Source organism: Heterocephalus glaber, unplaced genomic scaffold, assembly GCF_053883595.1.
Source record: "Heterocephalus glaber isolate CG9 unplaced genomic scaffold, H.glaber_assembly_v1.0 deba00000470, whole genome shotgun sequence".
Taxonomy (NCBI): domain Eukaryota; kingdom Metazoa; phylum Chordata; class Mammalia; order Rodentia; family Bathyergidae; genus Heterocephalus; species Heterocephalus glaber.
The window spans coordinates 5,992,795-6,017,503 of NW_028258145.1; the positions used below are offsets into that span (position 1 = coordinate 5,992,795).

The 24,709-nt window shown below is 43.0% G+C and overlaps 2 protein-coding genes and 1 non-coding gene across 3 annotated transcripts in view; 1 reads left to right on the forward strand and 2 right to left on the reverse strand.

The window, feature by feature from the left end:
• Positions 1–5,193: 5,193 nt before the first annotated feature.
• Positions 5,194–16,537, forward strand: Cnot11 (CCR4-NOT transcription complex subunit 11). The gene is made up of 7 exons (XM_004844451.4): positions 5,194–5,821; positions 8,619–8,783; positions 10,570–10,722; positions 12,596–12,798; positions 14,132–14,334; positions 15,423–15,519; positions 15,597–16,537. Exons 1-7 carry the CDS (start codon positions 5,314–5,316, stop codon positions 15,792–15,794), a joined length of 1,527 nt encoding a protein of 508 aa, XP_004844508.1. The 5' UTR covers positions 5,194–5,313; the 3' UTR covers positions 15,795–16,537.
• The window catches only part of Rnf149 (ring finger protein 149), a 32,958-nt gene continuing 19,203 nt past the window's right edge, over positions 10,955–24,709 (reverse strand). Inside the window, 3 exon segments of the mRNA XM_004844452.3 lie at positions 10,955–17,844; positions 19,177–19,351; positions 23,822–24,036. Of these exon segments, the coding sequence (XP_004844509.3) occupies positions 19,348–19,351; positions 23,822–24,036 (219 nt within the window). The 3' untranslated portion in view covers positions 10,955–17,844; positions 19,177–19,347.
• Positions 18,986–19,101, reverse strand: LOC147829754 (small nucleolar RNA SNORD89). The gene has a single exon (XR_015448582.1). It is a non-coding gene; the product is annotated as a small nucleolar RNA SNORD89 (small nucleolar RNA).

A 24,709-nucleotide genomic window follows, 5' to 3' on the forward strand; every position in this document is an offset into this window, starting at 1 on the left:
AATACATCTCTGCATCCACCATCACAACTGAGATACAGTGCTGCTCTATCACCACGAGGCCTCTCATGAGGTTCCTTCAGGGTCATCCTGACCTCTTCAGATCCCAGCACCCCATCCTCTGGCAACTGATCTATTCTCCCTTCCCAAGCTTTAAAGACATGTGATTTTGTTATACTAAATTTCAAAAGATTAGAGAGAATCACCACACTCTGAGCCAAATTTGCATCCTTTTACTGCTGGCAATAGAGAGCAGCTCAAGATGGAAAACTCTCCACCATGAAAAGCAGCTTGTAGATTTAAGAGGCTCTTCTAGTTGAGGAGGGCTCAGGGAGAGGGGAGCAGAAGTGGAATTTCACAGGAGCAGAACTTTGCTAAATTAGTGGGGATCAGGAGTAGTTTCACACAGTTCAGTTAAAACAAAATATCACACAGGTGCAGAGTATTCTGTTCACCATGTCATAAAGATAACATATAGCTGCAGACTGCTCTACCAAATGGGATGTGGCAGCATCAACTGAGGAGACTCCCAAGGGGGCAGGGGGAGGCAACCACCTGGAATCACTTGACTTTACATGAAATGAGGGAAACAGTGATGAGGCACAAAATGGAGTCAGGTTGGCTATCACAATTTGAAGCATGGTATTGCAATGGATAGCTAAATCAGGTAAAAATATTGTAAGCAGTCAGACAGGGCTGGCCCTCAAGGAAGTCAGTGTAGAGGATGAGAACACATCAAAGCTGTGGCTGGAGGTACATCAGAAAAAGATTAAAGTCACAATGGCCAGATCTGCACACTTCCCTAAGGGATGAACAGAATTTTGAGATTATTGGCACCACCTTTTTGGGCTTTCCCATATAGGTAGATCATTATCTCATTGGGGGTGGGCTGTCCTCCTCCATCCACTAAGACTAAGGTCACTAAGACTAAGACTACAGATCATCGACCAAGGTTAATGACATCATCCATATACCCTTGTTACTATTGGGTCAATATTACCTAAGGGACTATGCTTGTAATCTTATTGGTTGATTACAGTTTTTACCCATGTTGTACCCATCCCTCATGATTTTGCTCTATAAAACTTCCTTTGAGAAGTGGGCTCCTTGGCAACCCATTCAGGATCCTCCTGTCTCTCAGGAGCTTTCTTATTCCTCATACCCATTCCCCAGTAAATTTTCCTACTCTTAACCTCTGTTGTTTCTTAGAATTCATTCTTTGACTTCAGGGAACATAAACTTGGCTTATCTGACATCTATCATGTTGCATTACATCTATTCCCCCTATATCAGTACAAGGGAGGATTTCAAGGTAGCTGAATAGAGGTGCCCAACCCTCACTTCCTCTTCCACAAAGAACCAAAGTAACAGGTGTACAGCTGCGCAGCTGCATTTTGAGGTGAGTGGGCAGGAAAGAACACTGGAAATCAGCAAGCAAGAGACTAGAACCATGTAAGATCCAGAGGCTGGGACATCAGTATAGGAAGAGAAACAAACTAGCCCAGGACCTGTCACCTTGGCTCACAGCTGGGGGAAGGATCTTTCACGTGTAGGGTAGGGTGGAATCCAGAGTCTGGGCAAACTCTCTTGGTGTGGATGCCAGCAATCTTAGCGACAAAACAACTTCACAATCCTCCCTGCAGCCAAGCGAGAGAAGTAAGCTGAAATCTACCTGGCAGGCTTGCTTTGGAACAGGCTCACAAACAACTCCTAGTGTTACCAGCTTCTGGGTCCTGAACTGATTCTTTCCAGGTTCTGAGTGCCTCAAACAAAGAATTGGATAAGATGTGCAGAAGAGGTGGCAAGGATTTATATTTATTAAAGGTGGACAAGAAGTATGCTCTGCAGACTCAGAGCCCGCTGGGGAACAGACTCACAGCAGCCACAAGGTGGGCTTTTTTGTGTCTCCTGCTCCTAGATTGCTTCTCCCCCATGCAAACAAGGCATTTGGGATGGTTGTCCTATCAGAAACTTACTTGGCCTGAATCATATTGATCAGCTAATCTCATGTGAGATCCTGAAGGCCTTTTATCCACATAGTACAAAGATCTCTGGAAAACAACATTCCTTCTTATAGTATCAGTTGAAAACTTGTGGCCAAAGAGTTACTGCCTGACCCACGTATGGCCTGTGTCATCAGACGCCCTCGGCCCAGGACACCACAAAGAGCTCTAATCTGCAGTACCAGTACCTCGAGCCACCTGGAAAAATCCACCAACCTCAAAGCAACTATGGTCAAGTGCCAAACTCGAGGAAGCTGGAAAGCTCAAGGCTGGAAAGCTTGACCAGTGGAATAGACACTCTCTGCTATGGCCAGAATAGGTTCCCCAAAAGTCATGTGTTAGAAACTTAATCCCCAAAACCATACATTAATGGCAGCTGGAAGTACAGTCTCAGGATGAGAGGTCATAGGGTGGGCTCTTAGGATGACAGGTTTTATAGGAAGAGTGCACCTGCTGTCTGTCTGTGTGCTGCCCTCTGCCATCTTAGGATGAAGCAGAAAGGCCCTCACTAGAAACCAGGAAGATGCTTTCGGGCTTCCCAACCTCCAGAACCAGGGAGCAGATAAACTTCTATTCTTTTTGTTTGTTTGTTTTGTTTTTGGAGACAAGGTCTTGCTGTATAGTCCAAGCTGGCCTTCAACTCACTGTGTGTCCCAGGTTTGCCTCAAAATTGAAGCAATCCTCCTGCCTCAGCCTCCCCAGTGCTGGGATTATTACAGGTATGTACCACCAGGCCCAGCCAAACCTTTATCCTTTATAAACTACTCAGTGTGCGGTATTCAGATTTAGCAATGGAAAATAGATAAAGACACCATCTTTGCTTGAAGAAGGCAATGCTTTTCAACAGTTGAGTCTCTTTCTTACCATCCTAGGTGACACATTAGAGGACCTAGAAAGGGGAAGGTTTTTTGGTACCAGGGATCAAACTCAGGACCTTGAGCTTGCCAGGTAGGCGCTGTGCTGCTGAGCTAAATCCCCAGCCCTAAAAGGGGAAGTTGTAAAAATGGAGTTAAGAGTTTGTGGTTTGCTGACCACCATCACTGAAAAAGGATTTCACAACATGTCAGCATGAGGCACAGGGCAGACTTATTACTCAGAGTTACACAGTAAGGGAGAACAGAAAGCTGGTAGCTTGAGTCTCTGGAAGGGGCACATTCTGATGCAAGCATTCAGCCTGGCCCATCCACAAAAACATGAGGCTGGCTTTCAAGGATTAGCTGAGATTCGAGGAGGTCCAGAGCATCATTAGCCCAGTTCTGGTTTCCATAACTTTAAAGAAGCCTTTATGGCGTGACGGGCAACTTGGTTCTCAGGAAATGCTTGTGCTTGCTCAGGAGGGGTGGCTGCCTGGGTTCCTTTGTGGGGGGCCTGTGACCTAGGGATGATATAGGGGAAACAGATGTAACTCCCAACCTGTCAGATATCTGATACACTGTGTTCTCTAACATGGAAGAATGAGGAAGAGCTGAGGTTAAGAGTAGGAAATATTTATTGAGGGATAGACAGCTCTTGCCTGAGAGGACTAGGAGGGGACCCAGAAAGTGGGCTGCCGCTGACTCCACTTTCAGGGGAGGCTTTATAGAGCAAAATCACAAGTTGGGTATGAAATCACATGGTGGGTACAAGGTGGGACAAAATTATGATCAAAAATAAGGTTACAAGTATAGTTGCTTAGGTAATATTGATCCAATGGGGAAGCAAGTCACATAGCACATGTACATGGAAAGAATAAAGACCTTTCCTGGAAGGGATGGGTCAGGAGGTCTTGGTCCCTCACCCAAGGTGACTGATGTCTATTTAGAATATCAATCATTATTGTTCATCCCTTGGGGAAGTATATAGGTGTAGTCTTTTCATCTTTACTTTGAGGCCTGGTCTTCAATAAATATGCCTCTATTCACAGTTGTGTTTTTGTTTTTGTTGAGACAGAGTCTTGCTTTGTTGTATAGGCTGGCTCTGAATTTAATATGTAGCCCAGGGTGGCCTTGAGCTCACAGTAATCCTCCTGCCTCAGCCTCCCAATTGCTTGGATTACAGGTTGGCACCACCACACCCAGCTAGCCACAGTTGTAATGTGTTCTTATTTTCTGCACTGACTTCTTCAAGGGCTTAGCCCTGTTTGACTGCCTATAATATTTTTAACTGAGCTGTCTATAATACTTGGGCCTGCTTGGAGGTTCTGCTTCAGTGGTCCCATCATGGGGTGGCCTGCAAGGCTCCTGGAATCAGGTTTCTCTAGGTCTAGAAAGGGGACCCAGGAAACCTAGGAAATCTAGGAAATGCTCCTGTCTCCGCCCCACAACCCAGTTGGTTCTTAGCCTGGACTGCCACCTGGGAAGTGATTTTTGTTTTTAATACCTGAATGAGAACCCTAGGGAGTCAGAACCTGGCTGGGAACTAGTATTTATAGAGGCTCCCCGGGTTGCTAATGCTTTGGCCAGGGCCCAGGATAAGCGCCCTAAGGCAGGCTAAGTCAAAAACAGCACTTTAATTTTGTAAATGGGTATTTCTTGAAAAATTCTCTCAAAATATCGTTAAAATAAGCATGCACGAAAGGTCATGCTCATTATGATTGCATTTCTGCAAAAAGAACTGTAAGGGTAAAAACTTTGGTTAAATAAGAAATGTGCGATTACACTTATAATAATTTTGTCATAGGCAGGCTTGGATGCTGTATTAGGAAAGCAACAAAGACACATTCCCCGCCCCAATGTTTATTGGTATATCTTGGCTATAAAATACATTTAATACATCATTGGGATCTTGTACCATTACATGAGTATCTTGGTTCAATTTTTCTTTTTGAGACAGGGTCTCACTATGTAGTTCAGCCTGGCCTTAATTCACTATGTAGGCCAGGCTGGCCTTGAACTCACGGCGATCCTCCAGCCTCAGCCTCTGAGTTCTGGGATTTCAGGCGTGCGCCCCCGACGCCCGCCCCTAGTTTTCAAATAGTACGGGAGCCTGCATTGATCTAAGGCTGGCGCCTCCTAGGAAACCGCCCAAGTCCGCCACTGTGCGCCTGCGCGCCCCGAGAAGCGTGGCGACTAGAGCTCGGTCCCGCCTCCCAGGCTCCGCCCACTTCCGGCCGTGCCGCCCCCGCCCACCTTGCGTTTCCTCATCCTGCGCTTGGCTTGGCTCCACCAACCTCGCTTTTGCCCGGCGCTGTCCCTGTCGTCCACAGCCGTCTGTCTTCCACGGCGTGTGTTGTTTGCGACGCTGTCGTGTCACAGCGCGCTTTACGGCCGCGAGGACGGGGCGCTCGGGCGCCAGGGCCACTCGGGCCGGGAAGCAGGGCGGGCGGGCGAGGTTGATGCCCGGCGGCGGGGCGAGCGCGGCGTCTGGCCGGCTCCTCAGCGCCGCGGAGCAGAGGGGGGCCCGGGAGGCGGCGGCGGCGCCCAGGAGCGGCCCGGGGGGTCCCGGCGGCAGGGGCGGAGCGGGCGGCCCCGGGCCGGGGAGTGCAGGCCCGGGGGGCTCGGCGGGCAGGATGAGCCTGAGCCCGAAGGAGCTCTCGAGCCTGCTGAGCATCATCTCTGAGGAGGCGGGCGGCGGCAGTACCTTCGAGGGCCTGTCCACCGCCTTCCACCACTATTTCAGCAAGGCCGACCATTTCCGCCTGGGCTCGGTGCTCGTGATGCTGCTGCAGCAGCCCGATCTGCTGCCCAGCGCGGCGCAGCGGCTCACTGCGCTCTACTTGCTGTGGGAGATGTACCGCACCGAGCCGCTGGCCGCCAACCCCTTCGCCGCCAGCTTCGCGCACCTGCTCAACCCCGCGCCGCCCGCGCGCGGTGGCCACGAACCCGACCGCCCGCCGCTCTCAGGTGCCCGGGTGTGGGGCGGGGTCGGCCGGGCGATCAGCGCCTCCTTCCCTACCGCGATGAGGCGGGGAACGGGGTAGCAGGGTTGCACATCCACGCACAGCACCCAGAATCCTTCCTGTCCTCCGTGCAGGTCAGCGGCTCACCGGAGGGCTTGGCGTCTTGAGGGTAGGAAGTATGGTTCATTCTAGTGAAGCGCATAGGCGTGTGGGGTCATGATCGGTGGCTCATTGAATCCGCACTAGTTTTTTAAGAAGTTATTTTTATGAATGCATGTTTGCAGTACGTATTGATTAAATTTTTCGTGGGGAGTTGGTACTGGTACATAACACATTTGAACCGCTCCCGTTTTGAAGTGTCCGAGGAGTAATAGAGGTTAATATTAGGAAGTCGAAGGAGTTTTTGGGTAGAAGCAGCATGTAAGGGCTTCGCAGCCGCGTTTCTTAGCGTGTTACAGTGTGATGGGGGACGGAGCCTCGAATTCACGTTTCCTCCAACGCGTGTCTCCTGGGCATTGTGCACAGAGTGCAGCTTTAGGGACATCAAACCTTCGTTGGATGGGAGGCTGTTCTGCTGTTTTTTGGTGCTGGGATCCAACCCAGGATCTCCCACGTGCTAGGCAGTGCTAGCCAAGTGCTCTGCCTCTGAGCTGCACACCAGCCCGAGGCTCAGTGTTCTCAACTTCAGCAGATGCGCGCACAGATGGGATAAGAGGACCCAGAGAACTCTTGACAGGCCTCAGTAGTGGGGGGAGCAGGTAGATGGGTGGGAAGCAGCTTGATCTTGCATCCTTAGCCAGGAGAAGAGGCAGACCAGTGAGGCAGTAGATTTGGCGGTAACACCAGGGTTTTTGGTGGCACAGGAAGGTTTCTGCGTTAGAAGTTAGGAAGTGTTGCCACCCCTCTGGATCTGAAGCAGTCTGTGCTTTTCTATGCTGTCCCTGCCTGAGAAGGCCTCTATGTTGAACTGAGATGGTTGGGGAGTATAGGTCATTCATCCCACCTTCAGGAGATTTGTAACTGCCCACAAGGTGAATGCATCAGCTAGATCTGTGGTCAAAACCTGCCCCTGAAGCTGCTTATGTTGGGGGGATAGTGTGGGATTTAGGTCAGAAGCCCAATGAGTTCTGAAGGGCAGGTTAGGCAGAGTAATTCTGTCATAAAGTCGTTTTCCGATGGGTGAGTGTAAACCTACATCTATACAAAGCATTGTAAAATTTGGAGGGGAGAGAAGGCAATTACCAGAGAAGGAATCCATGAATTTGTTATTAACTCTGTGTGCCTCAGTTTCTTCACCTTGAAATGCAGACAGTAGTAATTCCTAGCTGGTAGAGTTGTAATATTAAGTATTCTCCATTATTATCATTACCATTATTAAAGTAGATAAGAATGGTGCTTAAATACACGTGAAAAGGAAATACTAGTATCGACGCTCCCCTCCTAGGGGTTCTATTACTGTGTGTTTAGGGTGAGCATCTAATGGGTGTATGGTGTTATAGTCATGTTGTTTGTAGTGGCAGGGACTGAAAAGCACTTTACCACTGAGCTACACCTCCAGCCTCGTGGCTATATTTGTAGAAAGTTTATTGGATGATTCTGATAAGTTAAGATTGAGGATGTATTTGGAAGTACAAAAGATGGCTTCCTGAACACTCTCGGTCTCGTTGGGGAAACAAACATAATCATAACAGTATGGTAAAAGCTTTTACTAGATGTGTGGTGCAAGATGCTCCTAGCAGAGGTACAACCTGTGGAGCTCAAGGTTCCTAGAATAGTGATATTTTTGCTGGATATTGACCAAGGGTGGGGTAGCATTGAAAGATGTGACTCTGCCAGGTATTGTTAAAGAATGGGCTGTAGAGTCCAGGGATTTTGTCCATGTGGAGCACAGAATACATGAATGGGAGGGGAATTGAAGTGAGGTTAAGAAGGCAGTTGGGCTCTAGGCTATGAGTGGTTTTGTGGAAGTTTGAGTTTAATTCTGTGTAACCAAGTCAAGTGCTATGATGATATCTGTATGTTAGAAATACAACTAAATGGTTAGGGAGAGCGGAGACTGGATGGTGGATTGGCAGGGGTCAGAATTGGGATGATACAACCTTGACCACAGCCAATAAAAAAAGAGAATTAAGGGCCAGGGATTTAGCTCAGTGGATCCACCGCCTGCCCCGAAAGTGCAAGGACCCAAGTTTGACCCGCGGTACCAAAAAAAAGTATAAGAAGAAAAAAAAAAAAAGAATCAAGAAACAACAAAAACAGACTAGGAGTTGGGGAAATCAGGAAGTCTGAGCTGCAGCCCAAGTAAGAGGAGGGGCACGGGGCTGGGATTGAGGGACTTTGCTGGATGGAGTCTGAGTTAGTGGGGGATGTTGCTGGCGAAGGCATGATTGCATGTGGGTCAAAAGGGAACGCTCAGCCCTGTGGGAAGGTGTCCTGAAGGAGGTGCTGTGTGTCTCCATGGATTGCTTCCTTCTTTCCTCCTTTACACAGTCACTGTCTTAGGACTGAATGCTATACTTCTGACAGTTTTTTTGCTTCATATATAAGCTTTAGTCTTTGGTGGAATTGTGGTACTTTAGGAAACAAAGTTCTTAAGTTACCCAATGAATTTCATTGATAGTGGCACAGATTGCATGATTTCAAATGACACATTGAGTTACAGAGTTCATAAATTATGTATTTAACGGAAGCAGTTTTAGGTTTTAAAATACATAGGTTGACACAGCAAGTAGCAGTTTTACCAATGAAATTAATTTTTAAAATCAAGCTTTGGAGAAATTGTTATGCGTTTCTGTTTACAGGATTTTTACCTCCTATAACTCCACCAGAAAAGTTTTTTCTTTCCCAGCTGATGCTGGCACCCCCAAGGGAGCTCTTCAAAAAGACTCCTCGACAGATTGCACTGATGGACGTGGGAAACATGGGCCAGTCCGTGGACATCAGTGGGCTCCAGTTAGCCTTGGCTGGTAAGGAGCAGTCAGCTTTGGGCTTTATCTGTGCTCACCATGTGCTACTTTGTAACCTTCATCTTGCTGAGGTTCAGATCTTTCATTAAAAAAGGCTTTTCAGTACTGGATCCTAAATGGAAGTCTCTTCATTTTTTTATGCTGTTATGGCATATAAATTCCTGACAAGCTGGGCATGGTAGTACACGACTCTAATTCCAGTGCCCTGGGAGGCTGAGGCAGGATGATCACAAGTTTGAGTTCAGCCTGGGCAATGTAGCAACTTCGTGAGACCCTGTCTCAAAATAAGAATAAAAAAAGGACTGAGGATGTAGCCATTGTGAAAGCCCTGGGTTCAATCACCGGTACTGGAAAATACATAAATAAAATTTCTGGCAGCTGGGGATTTAGCTCAGCGGCACCATGTTTGCCTCGAAAACGCAAGGTCATGAGTTTGATCCCCGGTACCAAAAAAATAAAATAAAATTTCTGGCAAACATATTAGTTTTACCATACAATTTGCCAATTTTAAATTTTTTCCAACATCTTGGTCCATAGTATGTTATCTAATTTTTGGACTTCCATAATCTGAGATGAAAAATGGCATTGATGTAATATTAGTTGCCATTATTCTTTCTAAATCAACAAGGTTGATCATCATGTCCATGCCTAAGGCATCCATCTTTTTTTTGGTACTGGGGATTGAACTCAGGACCTTGTGCTTGCCAGGCAGGCATGGCACTACTGAGCTACAACCCCGGCCCAACATCCATCTTTCCATATATGCCTTTGGCCATTTTTCCTTTAGGGTGATGGTCTTGAAACAGGAATTTAGCCCTCTGTATTTTTAAAATGAGAAGATCTGAAATAGTACTTCTTAAAACATGCATTTACATTTTAAGGAATTACAATAAAGTCAGCCTGGAGCAGTTGCCATCCAGGCTAAGAAATGGAATGTGCTAGGTATGGCTGCACACATCTCTACTTGGGAGGCTGAGGTCGGAGGCCTTGAGCTCAGGAGTTCAAGACCAGCCTTGGGCAATGCAGCAAGACCCAGTCTCAAAAAAACCCCAAAACAGTGACTCCCTGTGTTTCTCTTCCCTATCCCTAACCTTTGTGATAATCTTTCTGAGTTATGCATCCCTGAAGTGTCATTATGCACACCATTGCACTTTATATATATGGAATCATACTATATTCTTTTATTTCTTTGGGTATCAATTGAGAGATGACTCTGTTGGCAGCATGTCACCCCAGTGATTACTTTTCATTGCATACAGTGGAATACCAAGTCTACATGGACATAACATTGCTTGAACATTTCTGTATATTCTTCTATGGTACATGTGATAGTGTTTCTAGGTAGAAAGATACGCACTTGTAAAACTTTACTAGGTAGTGACAAATTGTTTTCCAAAGTTGCATTTTTCATTCCTAGCAGCAGTATGAGTTCCCTTATAGCCTTCACCATTTTATTGCCAGATTTGTTATTTTTTGCCAATCAGTCAGGTGAGTGTGTAATAGTCTCTTCTGTTTTAACTGAACTTTCCCTAGTTTCTGACATCTTTTCTAGCTGTTCATTGGTCATTTGAACTTTTTTTTTGTAAATGCCTGTTAAAGCTTTAGTCTATTTTTTCCCAATGGGATATTCGTTTTTAGGAATGAGAAAGTGTATTTTGTATGCACAGAGAGAATCTGGCCCTTTGTTTTTGTGTGTTACAGTCACATAACCCAGTTAGTAGCTTGTGTTTTCACTCCCCTCATGGTGTCTCAATTTTTAAATGTCTCCTATTTTAACTTCTCTCAGAGCGCCAGTCAGAACTGCCAACGCAGAGTAAAGCCAGCTTCCCTAGTATTCTCAGTGACCCAGACCCGGATTCTTCTAATTCTGGATTTGACAGCTCAGTGGCTTCTCGGATCACAGAATCTTTGGTCAGTGGACCCAAACCACCTATTGAAAGTAGGTGTATATATAAATCCATTTTACACTCTTCATTTATTAGTATCCCCTAGAACCTTTCGGGTTTTTTAGAAATCTTGTATTTTCATTAGTAAACTTGAATTTAATGTGAAACTTCCTAAGATAGTGTGTACAATAGAACTGCTCAGTGCAAACTCATTTTCTTTTAAAAAAATTATACACAAATTTATTACATTTATCATAAACAGGTATAAACTGATTTTACTGAATCTGTTTTTTAAAAAATTCTTTTATTGGTACATTTTATGTATACATTTACATTTATCACCTGTGCATGATGTATCTTGGTTCTTATTTTTTTCCCCATTACCTGTGTGCCTTTTACCCCCTCCACCCTTCCCTATTTACATAGATTTTGTTTCCATTTTTTTTCCTCATAATTTTTCCTTTCCTTTTCCCTACTGAATCTATTTTTGAAGCTAATTCCCTAACAAGGAAGTAGTTTTATACCTCTTTAATAATCTTACCACTGTCTTTTCCACTTGAAAGTTTTACAGATTTTAGAGCTCTTAATTATCTTAATTCAAAGAAACACGTACTGAACTTAAGATAATGTAGCTGTCTCTTTTGGTTCTGCAGCCATCCACTTGGAGTGATGGTGAAGGTGTGCTGCTGCTTAGTGATAAGAACATGCTGTCTGGACCATAGGTCACTGGGAATTTGAAACTTCACTGTGACTTCATATCACTTGGTTTGCACTAGAGCTTTGGCATAAGTAGGTGGAGCATTTAAAGTTGTAGTCAGTCACATGTGCCTGCAGGTCTCTGGCAGTTTGTATTTTAGTACAGTAATTGCTCAGGCACAACTCTGAATTGCCTGGGTCACCAGGAAGGCACATGCAAAGCACATCGCTCAGAATGCGTCTGGCCACACTGCAGGCATCCCAGGCTCCCACAAGGTGTGCTGGTTCCAATCTTGGGTTGAAGACTTGCTTTCTCTTTTAAGTGGTCTGAGAGTCTGATGCTGGTCATGAAAGGGCGGTGCATGGTAAGGCGACGATGGAGGTGTTTTGACGATTTTCAGCCAGAAAGCAGGTGATGGCACTAAATAATAATGTCTACTTTGGCAGGAATAAGCCACCACTGCCCTCTGGAATCCACAATTAGGCGTGACGTTGATTCAGTAGAGGTTCCAGCTGCAGTTCGTCTTAGTGGAAGTGTCACACATCAACTTTGGGTTTTTTTGTTGTTTTTTGTTTTTTTCCCTCTGGTACCAGGGATCAAATTCAGGAGCTTGCACTTGCAAGGCAGGCACAGCTCCACTGAGCTGATTCCTTGGCCCCACATCAGCTTTATTTTATAAAATAGCTTAACGAGTCCCTTCACTCTATTGTACTTTGTTTCATTAAAATATGGTATTGTAGCACTTCAGCATTCATGAATTATTCTGTATTCATTTGAAAATGTCAAAAAAGTCAACCAGTATATGTACCTTCTTCAGTCATTTCATCAAAATGTCACTTTAGTGTTACAAGGTGCAAAGATAAAACGAGTACAAATGTTAGTGGTCTCTGAGCAAAACAGTGGCAACTAAGAACAGAATGAGTAAAGACAAATAGGATCTCATCTTCCTATCAAAGACTTACTCACTGAGCAGTGGTCATGTTTAAATTAAAAGCTGTCAGATCATGGCTACATTTTCTTCTCGCCAAAAAGGAATAGGCTTAGCCTCTGCCATGGTGCTCTTAACAGTTTTCTTGTATTCCTGTTTGTATTCTGCACAAAATCCTTTCTGTAGCATTCCTACTTATCATTTTTAAGTGTGTGAGTTTTATACTTCATGAAGTGAAATGCGTGTGAGATGTGTACAGATGTTAGCTCACAGAAGCAGTCACACACCACTTTTATTACAGGCCATTTTCGGCCCGAATTTATCCGTCCACCACCTCCGCTGCATATTTGTGAAGATGAACTGGCTTGGCTCAATCCCACAGAGCCCGACCATGCGATTCAGTGGGATAAGTCCATGTGTGTTAAGAATAGCACCGGGGTGGAGATCAAGCGAATCATGGCCAAAGCCTTCAAAAGTCCCCTATCGTCTCCCCAGCAAACACAGGTACATGCGTATTACAGACATTTTTTTAAAAAATCCATCAGTTATTTATAAATGGAGCAGTAGATGAAAATACTGCAGGCACGAGCCAGCAGTAGGAGTCTCAAAGGTGTCTGGACCCCAAGCTCAGTTGTACCCCTACCCCTTTTGATATTTTGGCTCTGCTGGAGCAAGAGGTCTGATTTAAAATTTCAACTGGCTGAGGATTTAGCTCAGTGGTTTTGCTGCCTGCTGCACAAGCGCAAGGACCCGAGTTCAATCCCTGGTACCAAAAAAACAACCATGGATCCTAAAATATTTCAACTGTTGTGAACAGTTTGTCTCTGGGAGAGGTGGAATGGGGGGGTGTCTTACTTTGGGGGGCTCATCCCTGCTGTGTACCACCAAGCACTTTATTGTCCTTGCATGAGTGGGTGACTTGGAAAATGAGCCCAGCACACAGCTGGGGGGGGGGGGGGCGGGTGTCCAGACGTGAAAACAGCCCCAGTCTCATGGAGGGATTGAGTGGCTTCCCTTGGGAGAGGCAGGGCATTCTTTCGAGAAGTTTCTTTTTGGTGAACTGCTTTCAGTCTGCACATTTTCAAGTTAGAACTAGTAGAGATACAGCTCCAGTTTATTCTCAAAAATATTTTGAAAGTCAAGTAATTGATAGCTATCCTTATAATCTGCTTTATTAGACCACGCTGAAACAGTCCACTGCAGATAGGGAAAAGAGCATAGAAAGTTTGAAAGAAGATACTCACTTGGCCAAAAAAGTGTTTCTGAGGACATCTGGAATTGCAAAGTGTGGGTGTGTATGGGTGTCACAGGGGTGACTTGCAGGAGGTTCTGGCCTGGCCCCTGCTGGGTATTTCTGTTCTCTGCTTGGGCAGAGTGGGGCTGGTTGCTGCTGTTGTCTCCTAATTCTTTGTGGTTTGGGGGAGAACTTGTTGGTAATTAGATTATTCCCCTCCACCCCGAACTCAGGACCTTGTGCTCGCCAGGCAGGCCTGGCACCAGTGAGCTAAATCCCCAGACCAGATTGCTTTTAACAGATGATAGGAAAAACAATTCTACAAAGGACTAGGGAATGATACATTGTTGCCATCAGACAATACCGTATCTAACCAGACAATATCCAGTCTAGTTTCCTATTCAGGAATCATCAGTGGATTTGTAAATTGCCTTTTATGTTTTTAACTTCAGTATTGTCACAGTTCGTATCTAAATCATGGGTTTGAAGAAATTTAAGAAATCGGTTCATTGAAAATGTTTTTATGTAAAATACTTATTTTGCCTTCAAGAAAATTGCCAGTTTGACTCAACCTTTTTTCTTTCAAAATCTGGTTTTCTTTAGCTCCTTGGTGAGTTGGAGAAAGACCCCAAACTTGTTTATCACATTGGCCTCACTCCAGCCAAACTTCCAGACCTAGTGGAAAACAACCCTCTGGTTGCTATAGAGATGCTGCTGAAATTAATGCAATCCAGCCAGATCACCGAGTACTTCTCTGTCCTGGTCAACATGGACATGTCCTTACACTCAATGGAAGTCGTAAATCGGTAAGTGTCCCTACCCTTTCACCTACGTGTAGACACAGAGATCATGATTAATGGCCAGAAGGGAAAAGCTATAGCAGTTTTTTTTTTTCCCTGCTCAAGTCTCAGATGACCCGTTAAGGAGATAATGTGAGCCTCATGTTCAGGGCATGTGAATTTAGCATCCATTAGGAAGAACTATGAGGCTAGGATTCCAACATACTTTGTATTAATAAGAATTAAATTTAATTGCTGAAATTTATGTCCCCATGTAATTAAAATCACCTGCACTCTTAGATATTATACTACTTATTTTATCTGGGAGACTAAGAGCTGTAGCATGGAAAAGGACAGGTCTCACTTCTCAGACCCTGATTGGCTCCTTTCTCTGCTGTCACTGGCCATCAGGAAAGGGTGCATTTCCTTCCTCACAGGTTCTGGACATTTGCTGCATATCTTGCATTTTCTTTACATTTGTATTTTCAGTAAATTACAAATGACATGGCCTTGAAGGGGAACATGTGGGAGCCTTAAGTGCCAGCCAGACAAGTATAGTTAGAGCAGTTTTTGAACACCTTGTAAGTTGGATATTTTTGGTGTGGTCCTGGGGATTGAACCCAGGGTCTTCTACATGCTAGACAAGGACTACCACTGAGATACATCCTCAGCCCTTTTTAATTTTATACTCAGAGACATATGGTCGAATTATTGCTTAATATGTTTCCTCTGGCTTGAACCACCAGTGGTACATATGTGGGTGTCCCATTCACTGGTTTGTACTGGTCTTTTTACTAATAAACTTAAAAAGCTGGTGGATGGAACAGTCATGCATGTACCACTAGTGGTTCATTCTCCCCAGCAGTGAGACATTTGAATTACGGCTGTCACGAACATGTTAATAAGAAACTGCAGCGTGTAGTGGTAAGTATAGACTTAAAAACAGAAGTGTCACTAATGAATAAGTAGCTGTGGGTTTGGGGTTTATTTCCCAAGAATATGTAAAACTAGAAAATTGGGACCACATACCAGAAATTTTCACCAGATGATCATAGGCAGCTTTGTATGCTATGGCAGCAAATAACTAACAGCCCCATTTTTCTTTTATGCAACAGACTAACTACAGCTGTCGATCTACCTCCTGAATTTATTCACCTTTATATATCAAATTGCATCTCTACTTGTGAACAAATTAAGGATAAGTATATGCAGGTAATAAAAGTTTCTGTGAGTTTCATAAATACCTACTAGAAAAATGAGTAAACTAAAACTCATGTTTTCTTTTTCAGAATCGCTTGGTGCGTCTTGTGTGTGTCTTTCTCCAGTCCTTGATCCGTAACAAAATTATTAATGTGCAGGACTTGTTTATTGAAGTACAGGCTTTCTGTATTGAATTCAGTAGGATACGAGAAGCTGCAGGCCTGTTCCGGTTGTTGAAGACACTGGATACTGGGGAGACACCTTCAGAGACCAAAATGTCAAAATAATACCTCACTAGAAGCACCCTATTCATTGTTCAACGGTATTGTGATTCATTTTTAAAACTATTTTTTAAAATTCAAGAGTGGATTGCTTGCTCTAATACATAAACATTTATGTACTTAAAGCAAAATTTTGCTTTTCCTGGATGACTTTTTTTTCCCTATAGATGAACTTTTGGTAAGGACCTGGGAAAAAGTGTCTTGATAACTATCCATAAATGGACCCCTTATCCCCAAAAAAGATATCGAAAGAAAGGAGGTGATTCATTCTTATTCCTTTTTTTGTGGTAGAACTAAAGAACAAACTGCCTGTTTTTGGTTAAAAGGCAAGATACAGGGTTCTGTCCAGTTTTCCTAGGGTTCCAGTGTTAAAGACATTTTAAGAATTTAATACTTTGCTTGTGGCAGTGACAACAGTTGAGTGTAGCTCTTACCATCTCTTGAAGGCGCCTGAACCAAGGCTGCACTTGTAATTGTCCTGCTTTTTGTCCTGGGCCTCTTCTAAATATGGGAGCTTTTTCAGGAATCTTTTCTAGGATTATTTTCTTTTATTCCCCACTTGAGATGGTCCTGTTATTAGCCATTTTTTGGTCTTATTTTTAAGGAAAAATGAGTAATGTTTTGGGAAGTGGTGTCACCCCCAGGAGCCGTTGCCTGTGGGGGGTTGGAGATGGGAGCAGGGGTGGTGCCTGGCTGTCATCCCATGACTTTGGATAACAGTGCCTTCCATTAAAGTTCTTTATTACCAAGTCTGTTTTTACTTGAAGAAATCACAAAAAATTTTTTTTGCAGAGGTACTTCCAAAGCATATTTACAGGGAAATAACCTATGGAGGAAACCCTGAGAAAGCACAGTACTTGAGACTGATAAGATCTACATCTTGGTTATTCTTAGGAAAGTAAGGGTTTGTTTGTATGTTTGCTCAGAGGAAAATACAGTAACGATCTAAGCCTGTGCAATAGGAATGTCTTCAAATGACTCAAAGAATAGCAACAAGGCTGATCTCTTAACACTGAAAAGCATGCACCTTTTGTGCAGATTAGCATTGGTAAAAAAGAGTTCATTCTAGAGCACTTCTACAATGGTAATTTCAGTGATGGCCATTGCTGGAAACAGTCCCATCTTAGGTTCCATGCCTGATGGATTCTTGAGCAAAATACAATGCAGAACTGCAGGCCAACAGCACATTAACTTGAGCTTGAGTGCAGGTGTCTGCACTTGCTCAGGGGCCACTTAAGCAGTGAGGCAGCCAACAAAGTACAAAATACAAAGCATGGCACTACAACCAGGGAGAGGATGTTTAAGTTCAGTGCACTGTCCCCTTGCTCAAACTCAGGAAGGTGTTTTCATCCCCATTACTGCCAGAAACCTAAAACTAAGTGTGCAACTCAAATTTTTCACTTCTCTGCACGCATCTGCAAAAGGGTTGCATGTGATACTTGGGGGTCATAAATTTTGGGCAAATTCTCAAACAGGAATTCAAAACATAATGAGGAAATGTGGCATTTGCCTGAAAGAGATTGCTTACAAAGAGTAATGGAGGAGATTTTATAAAAAAATAAAAGTTATACCACCACCAAGCAGGCTTTTTTTTATTTTTAGTGCAGTGTCAGGGACTAAACCCAGGGGCTCACATGCTAGGCAAACACTACCACTGAGCTATGTTTCCAGTCTTAATTTTTAGACAGGATCTCACAAAGTTGTCCAGGCTGGACGTGAACTTGTGTCCTGCCTCAGCCTCCTGAGTAGATGAGTCCAGCACAAAGTCTCTTGTTTAGACATATTTAAAAGTAAAATAAGCTGGACATGATGCCTGTATCTGCAGTCCAGCTACTCAAGAGGCTGAGTGAGAAGGATCACTTGAATTTAGGAGTTGGAAACCAGGAGCAGCAAAATAAGACATCTCAAAAAAGACCATCTACCTGAAGTAAAACTATAATCTTGAGATTCAAATCATTTTAAGTGTAATTAAACGAGTTTAACGCAATTTAAACAAAACACCTTGAATTCTTGGGATTTTTTTCTTTAGTTCCAACTTCCAACATCTTCAAATGACCTGTTGAAACAGGACAGCAATTAAGTAACAGCATAGAAAGAGAAGTTATTTCTAAAGAAAATAGTCTGGGATCCTAAAATACAACCACTCCAACAATTCTCATCAATAGTATTTTATTCATGTGAACAGCTTTACAACAATGGTATCACTCGATTTGCTTAGCATATACTCATTTACCGTTAATTTTGAATAACACACCATTTATGTATTTTAAGTGACTTGTGTTCCATGGAGAATGATACTCCTTTAAAAACATGGGATATTTAGAAAATAAATGAACAGGAAGAAATTTTTTTTTTTTGGTACCGGGGATCAAACTCGGGTCCTTGAGCTTGCGCAGCAGGTGGTGAAACCACTGAGCTAAATCCCCGGCCCAGGAAGAACTTACTACAAATCAGAATTCTAGCAACCTCTGCTTACTAAAACTCTAATTTTGTTTTATATCTTTTGTTGTTATGTAATCATTACTGTTCATATCAGAAAATTCTCTTAAGATGATCAAAAGTAATCAGCTGACAGGAAATACTGCTATTCCCTAGTTTTTCACTAGCCTACCTACCATAGAGGCCCACAATTCATCAGCTTGGCAGGTTTCTCATAGCTTTTTTTATACTTTGTTGTACAAAGGGAATATCTCTGCATGACTGATTATGACATAGTAGACATTTCACTTTTATAACAAGTAATACAAAGACTAATACTCTGAAAATGAAATCCTGAGAAGTGTTTTTAAGGCCTTAAAGTATTAGCTCATAAAGGTGTGGGTGGCTTTTCTAATTAGTTGTGTCAGAACACAACATATGTTACACCACAAAACTATGCTTCAAGCCAACACACTGAACCTTTAGAAATTGTACAGCAGGGTTTATACCGAGCCTGCAGAAACTGCTTTCGACTAAACATAATTATCTCAAGTTCTAGTTAGCAATATATACATCCTGATTTAATTTCATCCCTCATTGAGCAAATAAACTTTAATGTGCTTAAAAGACACTGCTGGCAGCTTAAGCTATGGGAGTTTACACTTGTATTTCATCCACGTGGACTCACGGCACACTTGAAGTTCTATTCATTTGACAATTCTAAGTTTTTGGTCAGGCATTTACTACCTGGCCTGGCACGAAGCTTCCACCTTGGCACTACTGAGGTCAGACTGGTGTTTCGCTTCAAGAGATTTTGTCACTGTGTACCCCCACAGAGAGCAAACTGTTCATGGGGACACTGCAATTCGGCCTTTTACTATCATCATTCCTCAGTAGGCACAGAGCAACCTTGCAGGGGAAGGGCTACATGCTCAAGACCCAAAGGAGCCAGCACTTGAGAAGCTATTACCTGCCAGTGGGACCCCGTGCTCACAGTTCTGTGGCCGTGTGTTTTCTGCTGGGAAACAGGGCATGCCAAGCAGAACGGCAGAGTGAAGAAGCCAGGTGGGTGGGCAGGAAACCACAGCAAGCTTTGGTGTCGCAGACTTGGTGTCACAGACATGCTGCCTCCTTCACACTGTCACCTATAGTTTTCAAAGTTAAAAAATAATTGCTCCACTTTGTAGCAAACAAATGGCTTTCATGACAACTGTTAGATGGAAAGTGATTATTGCCATCAACAACTAAACCAAATCTAGGATTTATTATACCTTTCACTTACATCCCCCATATTCCCGGCATCTCACCAACTTTATAAAGTTTCAGCACAGAATCTGGTAACAATTATGGAAAGCTGTTTCCACAGCTGCTGATTACAAAATCACACTTCTGTAATGATCACAAACAAGTTCCCTTGTTCAACAAGTACTGGGATTATTAAAGCTTACTTCCCTAGTTTGTCTCTTCAAAGACAAAGAGGAAACAATCTACTTGGCACAGAAACACAAATGTATGTTCTTATTTGCACTGACCACAAAAGGTAGATTTTAAATGTAACACCTGTTAAGGAAACTAACTTTGAGGCTGTCTGCTAAAACAAGTGCTCAAACTCAGACAAATTTTCTATTTCAGTACTTCCTCATATTGAAACATTGTACAGCCCATTTCAGCAAAACTACTGATCAAGTATTTTATAGTGGACCCTTGAGTTATGAACTCAGTTTGTTCCCAAGGGCAACTGTAACTCAAGTTGGTCAACTGCAGGTACAGGCTCCTCTACACAGCCTTCAAAGTCTCTCCTGCATACAGGCAGTGTTGGAAAGACACTGGCCCAGGATTTCTCAGTTAAGCCTAGGAAAGGACATTGTAATGTTTCTTCCAGAACTCTTTAAGGGTTAAATCTGTATCTGAGACTATCTGGAAGCACAAGTGGCTGGTATCTGGGTTGTAACTCAAGACTTTATTCATAGGTTAAAACTAAAATTCTGACCATAACCCAAGTTGTTGTGTCATGCCGGTCGTAACTTGAGGGTCCACTGTACTATGCAGCTGGAATCAAAATGGGCACAACAAACTGACAAAGTAAGCTTTATAGACATATAAGCTAAGTCTGTAGTAAGAATAAAATTCTTTATAATTTTTAAATTATACTTTCCTCAACATACATTTATTTTTGCAATAGATACACCTATTAACTAGTTTTAAAGCAATGAAGGACTGTAATTCCACATTCTAAAAAAACTAATTGCCTCATAGGCCCTGAACTCCCTCATGTACAAAGTGAGAAAAGAGATGTGTGATCTGATTATAAAACTTAGCAGTGTGCAGACGCTTCACCTCTAACCTAAAGGATGAACAACAAATGGGTAAGAGATGACAAACGGTTAAGCAATGTCTTGTACAGTGGTACCTCGGTTCATAAAGGCTTTCATTTGCAAGCAATTTGGTTTGTAAACAGAAGTGTTTGGCAAGATTTTGTTTTTGTTTTCAAACTCTGCACTGAGTGACAAACACAATTACCGCCATCTTTCCTGCACGAACATGAATGTGGCCATCTTTTTCAGACTTGTGGAATGATTGAAGTTCATGAACTGAGGTACACTAACTAAAACTGGTTATTTTTTCTAACAAAAATTAAAATTCTTCATCTATTATCACTTTAACTGTGAAGACTGTTACACTTAGAATTAATTTGATGTGTGATTGAAAAATACAGAGAATGTTTAATATTTATTACAGTCTAAGATACAGTGCCATTAATCCCCCTCAAAGAACATTCCCTCATTTCAAACACACTGATCCCATGTTTCTTGCCACTTTCTGAAGCAGTTCTGTAAGTCCTCTTTCCTGAATGTCTTTAGTTACCCTGTTGGATACTAAACTTTTGCATCAATGTCCTGAATGGATTCAAAATGTTTACCTTTCATAGTCACTTTGATTTTGGGGAAGAGGCAGAAGTCACACGGTGCTAGATGCAGTGAATAAGGTGGAGAAGGATGCACTATGATCTGCCTTTCAGTTACATGTTATGAAGCAGCAATATTCAGCATATTTTTGGTCATGTGTTGTAAGACGCTCAGGAAAAAGGTCTGCATTCTGCTGATTTGTAAACCTAGCTGCCTTACCCACCTTCTTTATTTTTGTCCACTACTTCAAACTGCATTATCTTAGTTCTAGGAGGGCATCTGAGAGGGACCAGGGCAACCTGCAAGGCAATACCGGTGACAAGGGAACGAGATGGCAGGGAAGTGCAGAGGCCGCTTTTGAAGGGGATGGCTCAGGTTGATTCCGCCTTTAAATGCCTCCAGGGTGCTCACCTGCACAGTAAATTTAAGGTTTTTTTTCTGGAGTCTGAAGGCAACGGACAAACTCACACTGATGTGCATTTGGGCTCAGTGGAACAGGACTCCTAAAAATGAGAGCTATCTATATATAGACACTGCCTGGTGGGGAGGTCCAGGCTCAGCCGGAGAGTGGGTGAAGAGATCCACCCTACGACTTCATGACTCCAGGTTTCACAATGCTTCCTCCCCTCTCTGGCACTGTTTCATCTGTGTCTGCTGCACACAATTCACTCTGAACTTGACTACTTGGAAAAATATGCTACCTATTCCAGAATGCAAAGCTCAAAAGCATCAATTCTTTCCGGTGGCAACAATCTGTAAGTTATTTTTATTCTAATAAAATTTCTGATGGAATTTTTTTTTACTTGGAAAAATGGTTTTAGACCTAAGCTTAAAAGAATGCAGAATAGCCCAGAATTGTTTTTTTTAAAAAAAGAATAAAGATAAAACGAATTTGCCTTGGGCCGGGGGTGGGGGTGTGTGGATGTAACTGAGTGGTAGAATATTTGCCCACAGTGTGTGAAGCCCCGGGCTTGATCCCCAGTGCTGGAGAAAAAAAAATTGCAAATAATTATTACTTACTAAACTTTATGTAAGTACAACTGGTCAAGCATTTGGAAAAGATTAGTTAAATCTAGCACCTAAAATTATCTGCATTAAGATTTAAATGTGAAATACAAAAATCATAAATACTAGCAAAATACAAGTCTCTCACTATTTTTACAAACTTGAATAAGGTTCTATGTACTATGCTAGCAAATGCAGAATCATAAAAGAATAAAAAGGTGGACAAGATAAAAATTACACATTTCTATCTAGCAAAATGTAACAGAAGTCAAAGGATACAGAAGTAGGGGTGATGGTAGAGCATGGTGCCTAGCATGTACAAAGCCCTTGAGTCAATCCCCAGCATCAAGGAAAAAAAGGGGTAGATGGACAAAATATGCTGAAGACTTAATATTTTCAAATATTCTGACCATAACCTAAGTTGTGTCATGCCGGTCATAACTTGAGGGTCCACTGTCCATAAAGAGCCTTAAGAATTAATACGAAAAAACTAGTATCTCCATAGAAAAAAAAGCAAAAAACCCCCCAAAAAACAAAAAAAAAACAACCCAGAAGCTGAGGATAAAACAATCTGTAAGTGGAAAAAAAAAAAAATGAAAAAAGTGACCTGATCAGTAACCAAAAAATGATTCATTGTAATCTACCTACCAAAAAGATAAAACAATTAGGGGCCAGGGATTTAGCTCAGTGGTTCTGGCACCTTCCTCAAAAGCGCAAGGTCCCGAGTTCGAGTTCGATCCCCAGTACCAAAAAAAAGAGAAAAAGATAAAACAATTAAACAAATGGTAAAATTGTACAACACGGTTGCAAAGCATTACTGACAATAAGTATCTATTAATAGTTAAAAGAAATTACATAAAGTTGCTGGGTGTGGCACCACACAGCTGTAAACTCAGCATTTGGGAGGCTGAGGCAAGAGGATCACCATAGTCTGAAGCTGGCCTTGGACTAGGCAGCAAGAGCCTGTCTCAAAAAACCAAACCAAAACAACAAAAAATCAAAATCTAAAATATACAGTAGGCACCTTGATTCACGAACTTGAATTTTTCCATAATTCTGGTGTCAAACCCAACTAGATGAGAACTGAATCAAATTTAATGGTTAGGTTCACTGTTGACCTTATGGGGAAATCTGATTTGGTTCTCGTCCAGTTGGGTTTGACACCAGAACTGTGGAAAGAACTGAGTTCCTGAACTGAAGTATTACTGGAGAAACTCACCCCTTTTTTTTTTTGGGGTACTGGGAATCGAACTCGGGAACTTGGGGCCTTGTGCTTGCAAGGCAGGCACCAGAACCACTGAGCTAGATCCCCGGCCCACTGAAGTATGACTGTAATTCTAGGGAGTACAATACATCATCTATTCATTGATATGTGGTTTTATACTGTAAGAAAAAAAAAAGCAGGCTATGTAACAGCTTGTAAGTCATATGCTCCCATCCTTAAACAGGAAAGAAGATCTGGAAAGTTACTTATAAAGTTTGAAATGCTATTTCTAGGTATGAGATTATGGTTTTAATTTTTCCATGATGGCTTTTGCATGTACAAGTTTCTTAAAGACAACATGCTTATGGGCTGGGGATTTAGCTCAGTGGTGCCTCCACCTGCCTTGCAAGCGCAAGGTCCTGAGTTCAAGCCCCTGTACCAAAAAAAAAAAAAGAAAGAAAAAAAGACAACATGCTTAGAAACCCATGTCAGTCTCTTACCTAGCAATGCTGTGTTTTCCCGAGTCCTTGGCACACGTGACAGTGCACTGAAGCCCAGATTCACTGGTGGATGGTGACGAGGATGATGAAGATGATGGCAGGTTGCTGCCAATACTTCTGTCTTCACCAGGGAATGCTGCACTCAGCATTTCAGCAGAAACACTTCCAGGGCCAGACTCTGCAGCGGGCAGTGTCTGCCCACCCTCAGGCTCTCCCTGGGGAATCCCAACAGAAGAAATGCTTTTTTCTAAGTGACACAAATGTTACCTATCATTTTGCTAATAATTCATAGCAGACACCATTTACTTTTGACCACAAATTTGGAAAGAAGCACATCCCTTCTCAATAAGCAGTTTTCCAGCACCTATGTTTTCTCTTTGTAAAAACCAACATCCTCCTTTTGATACAAGCAACCTTTTAAAGCTATTTCCTGGCAGGGCTACTTTCCTACTCTCCTACCTCCTCAGGGAGATGACAGGAACTGGTCTGGCCTCAGACACACAGTCTGTCATACCCGAGGGCTGGGTCACCTTGCATCCCCTAATGCACTACTCCATCTTCCCAGGCACACCAGCATCGAGAGGGCCTCCTGTGACAGCCCCTCCTATGTGTGACTCTTGGCATGCTGTGTCTCTAGTATGCCCTGTCCTCACCAGTCCTGGAAACGAAATCCCCAGGAGTCCTTGGGCACAGGGGCTGTGGCTTATCTGCCTTTGTCTCCCAGAGCCCAGTTTAGATCTAATGCACCTAAGGCAGTCCTTTCACCAGTGCTCGTCAGATAAACGAAAATGGTGACTAGTGCACACAGCTGGTTAAGGGTGCAAATCAAAGGATCCTCATAAGCCTGTTAGAGGGGCCACCGATGACTGTCACATGGATATGAGAAAA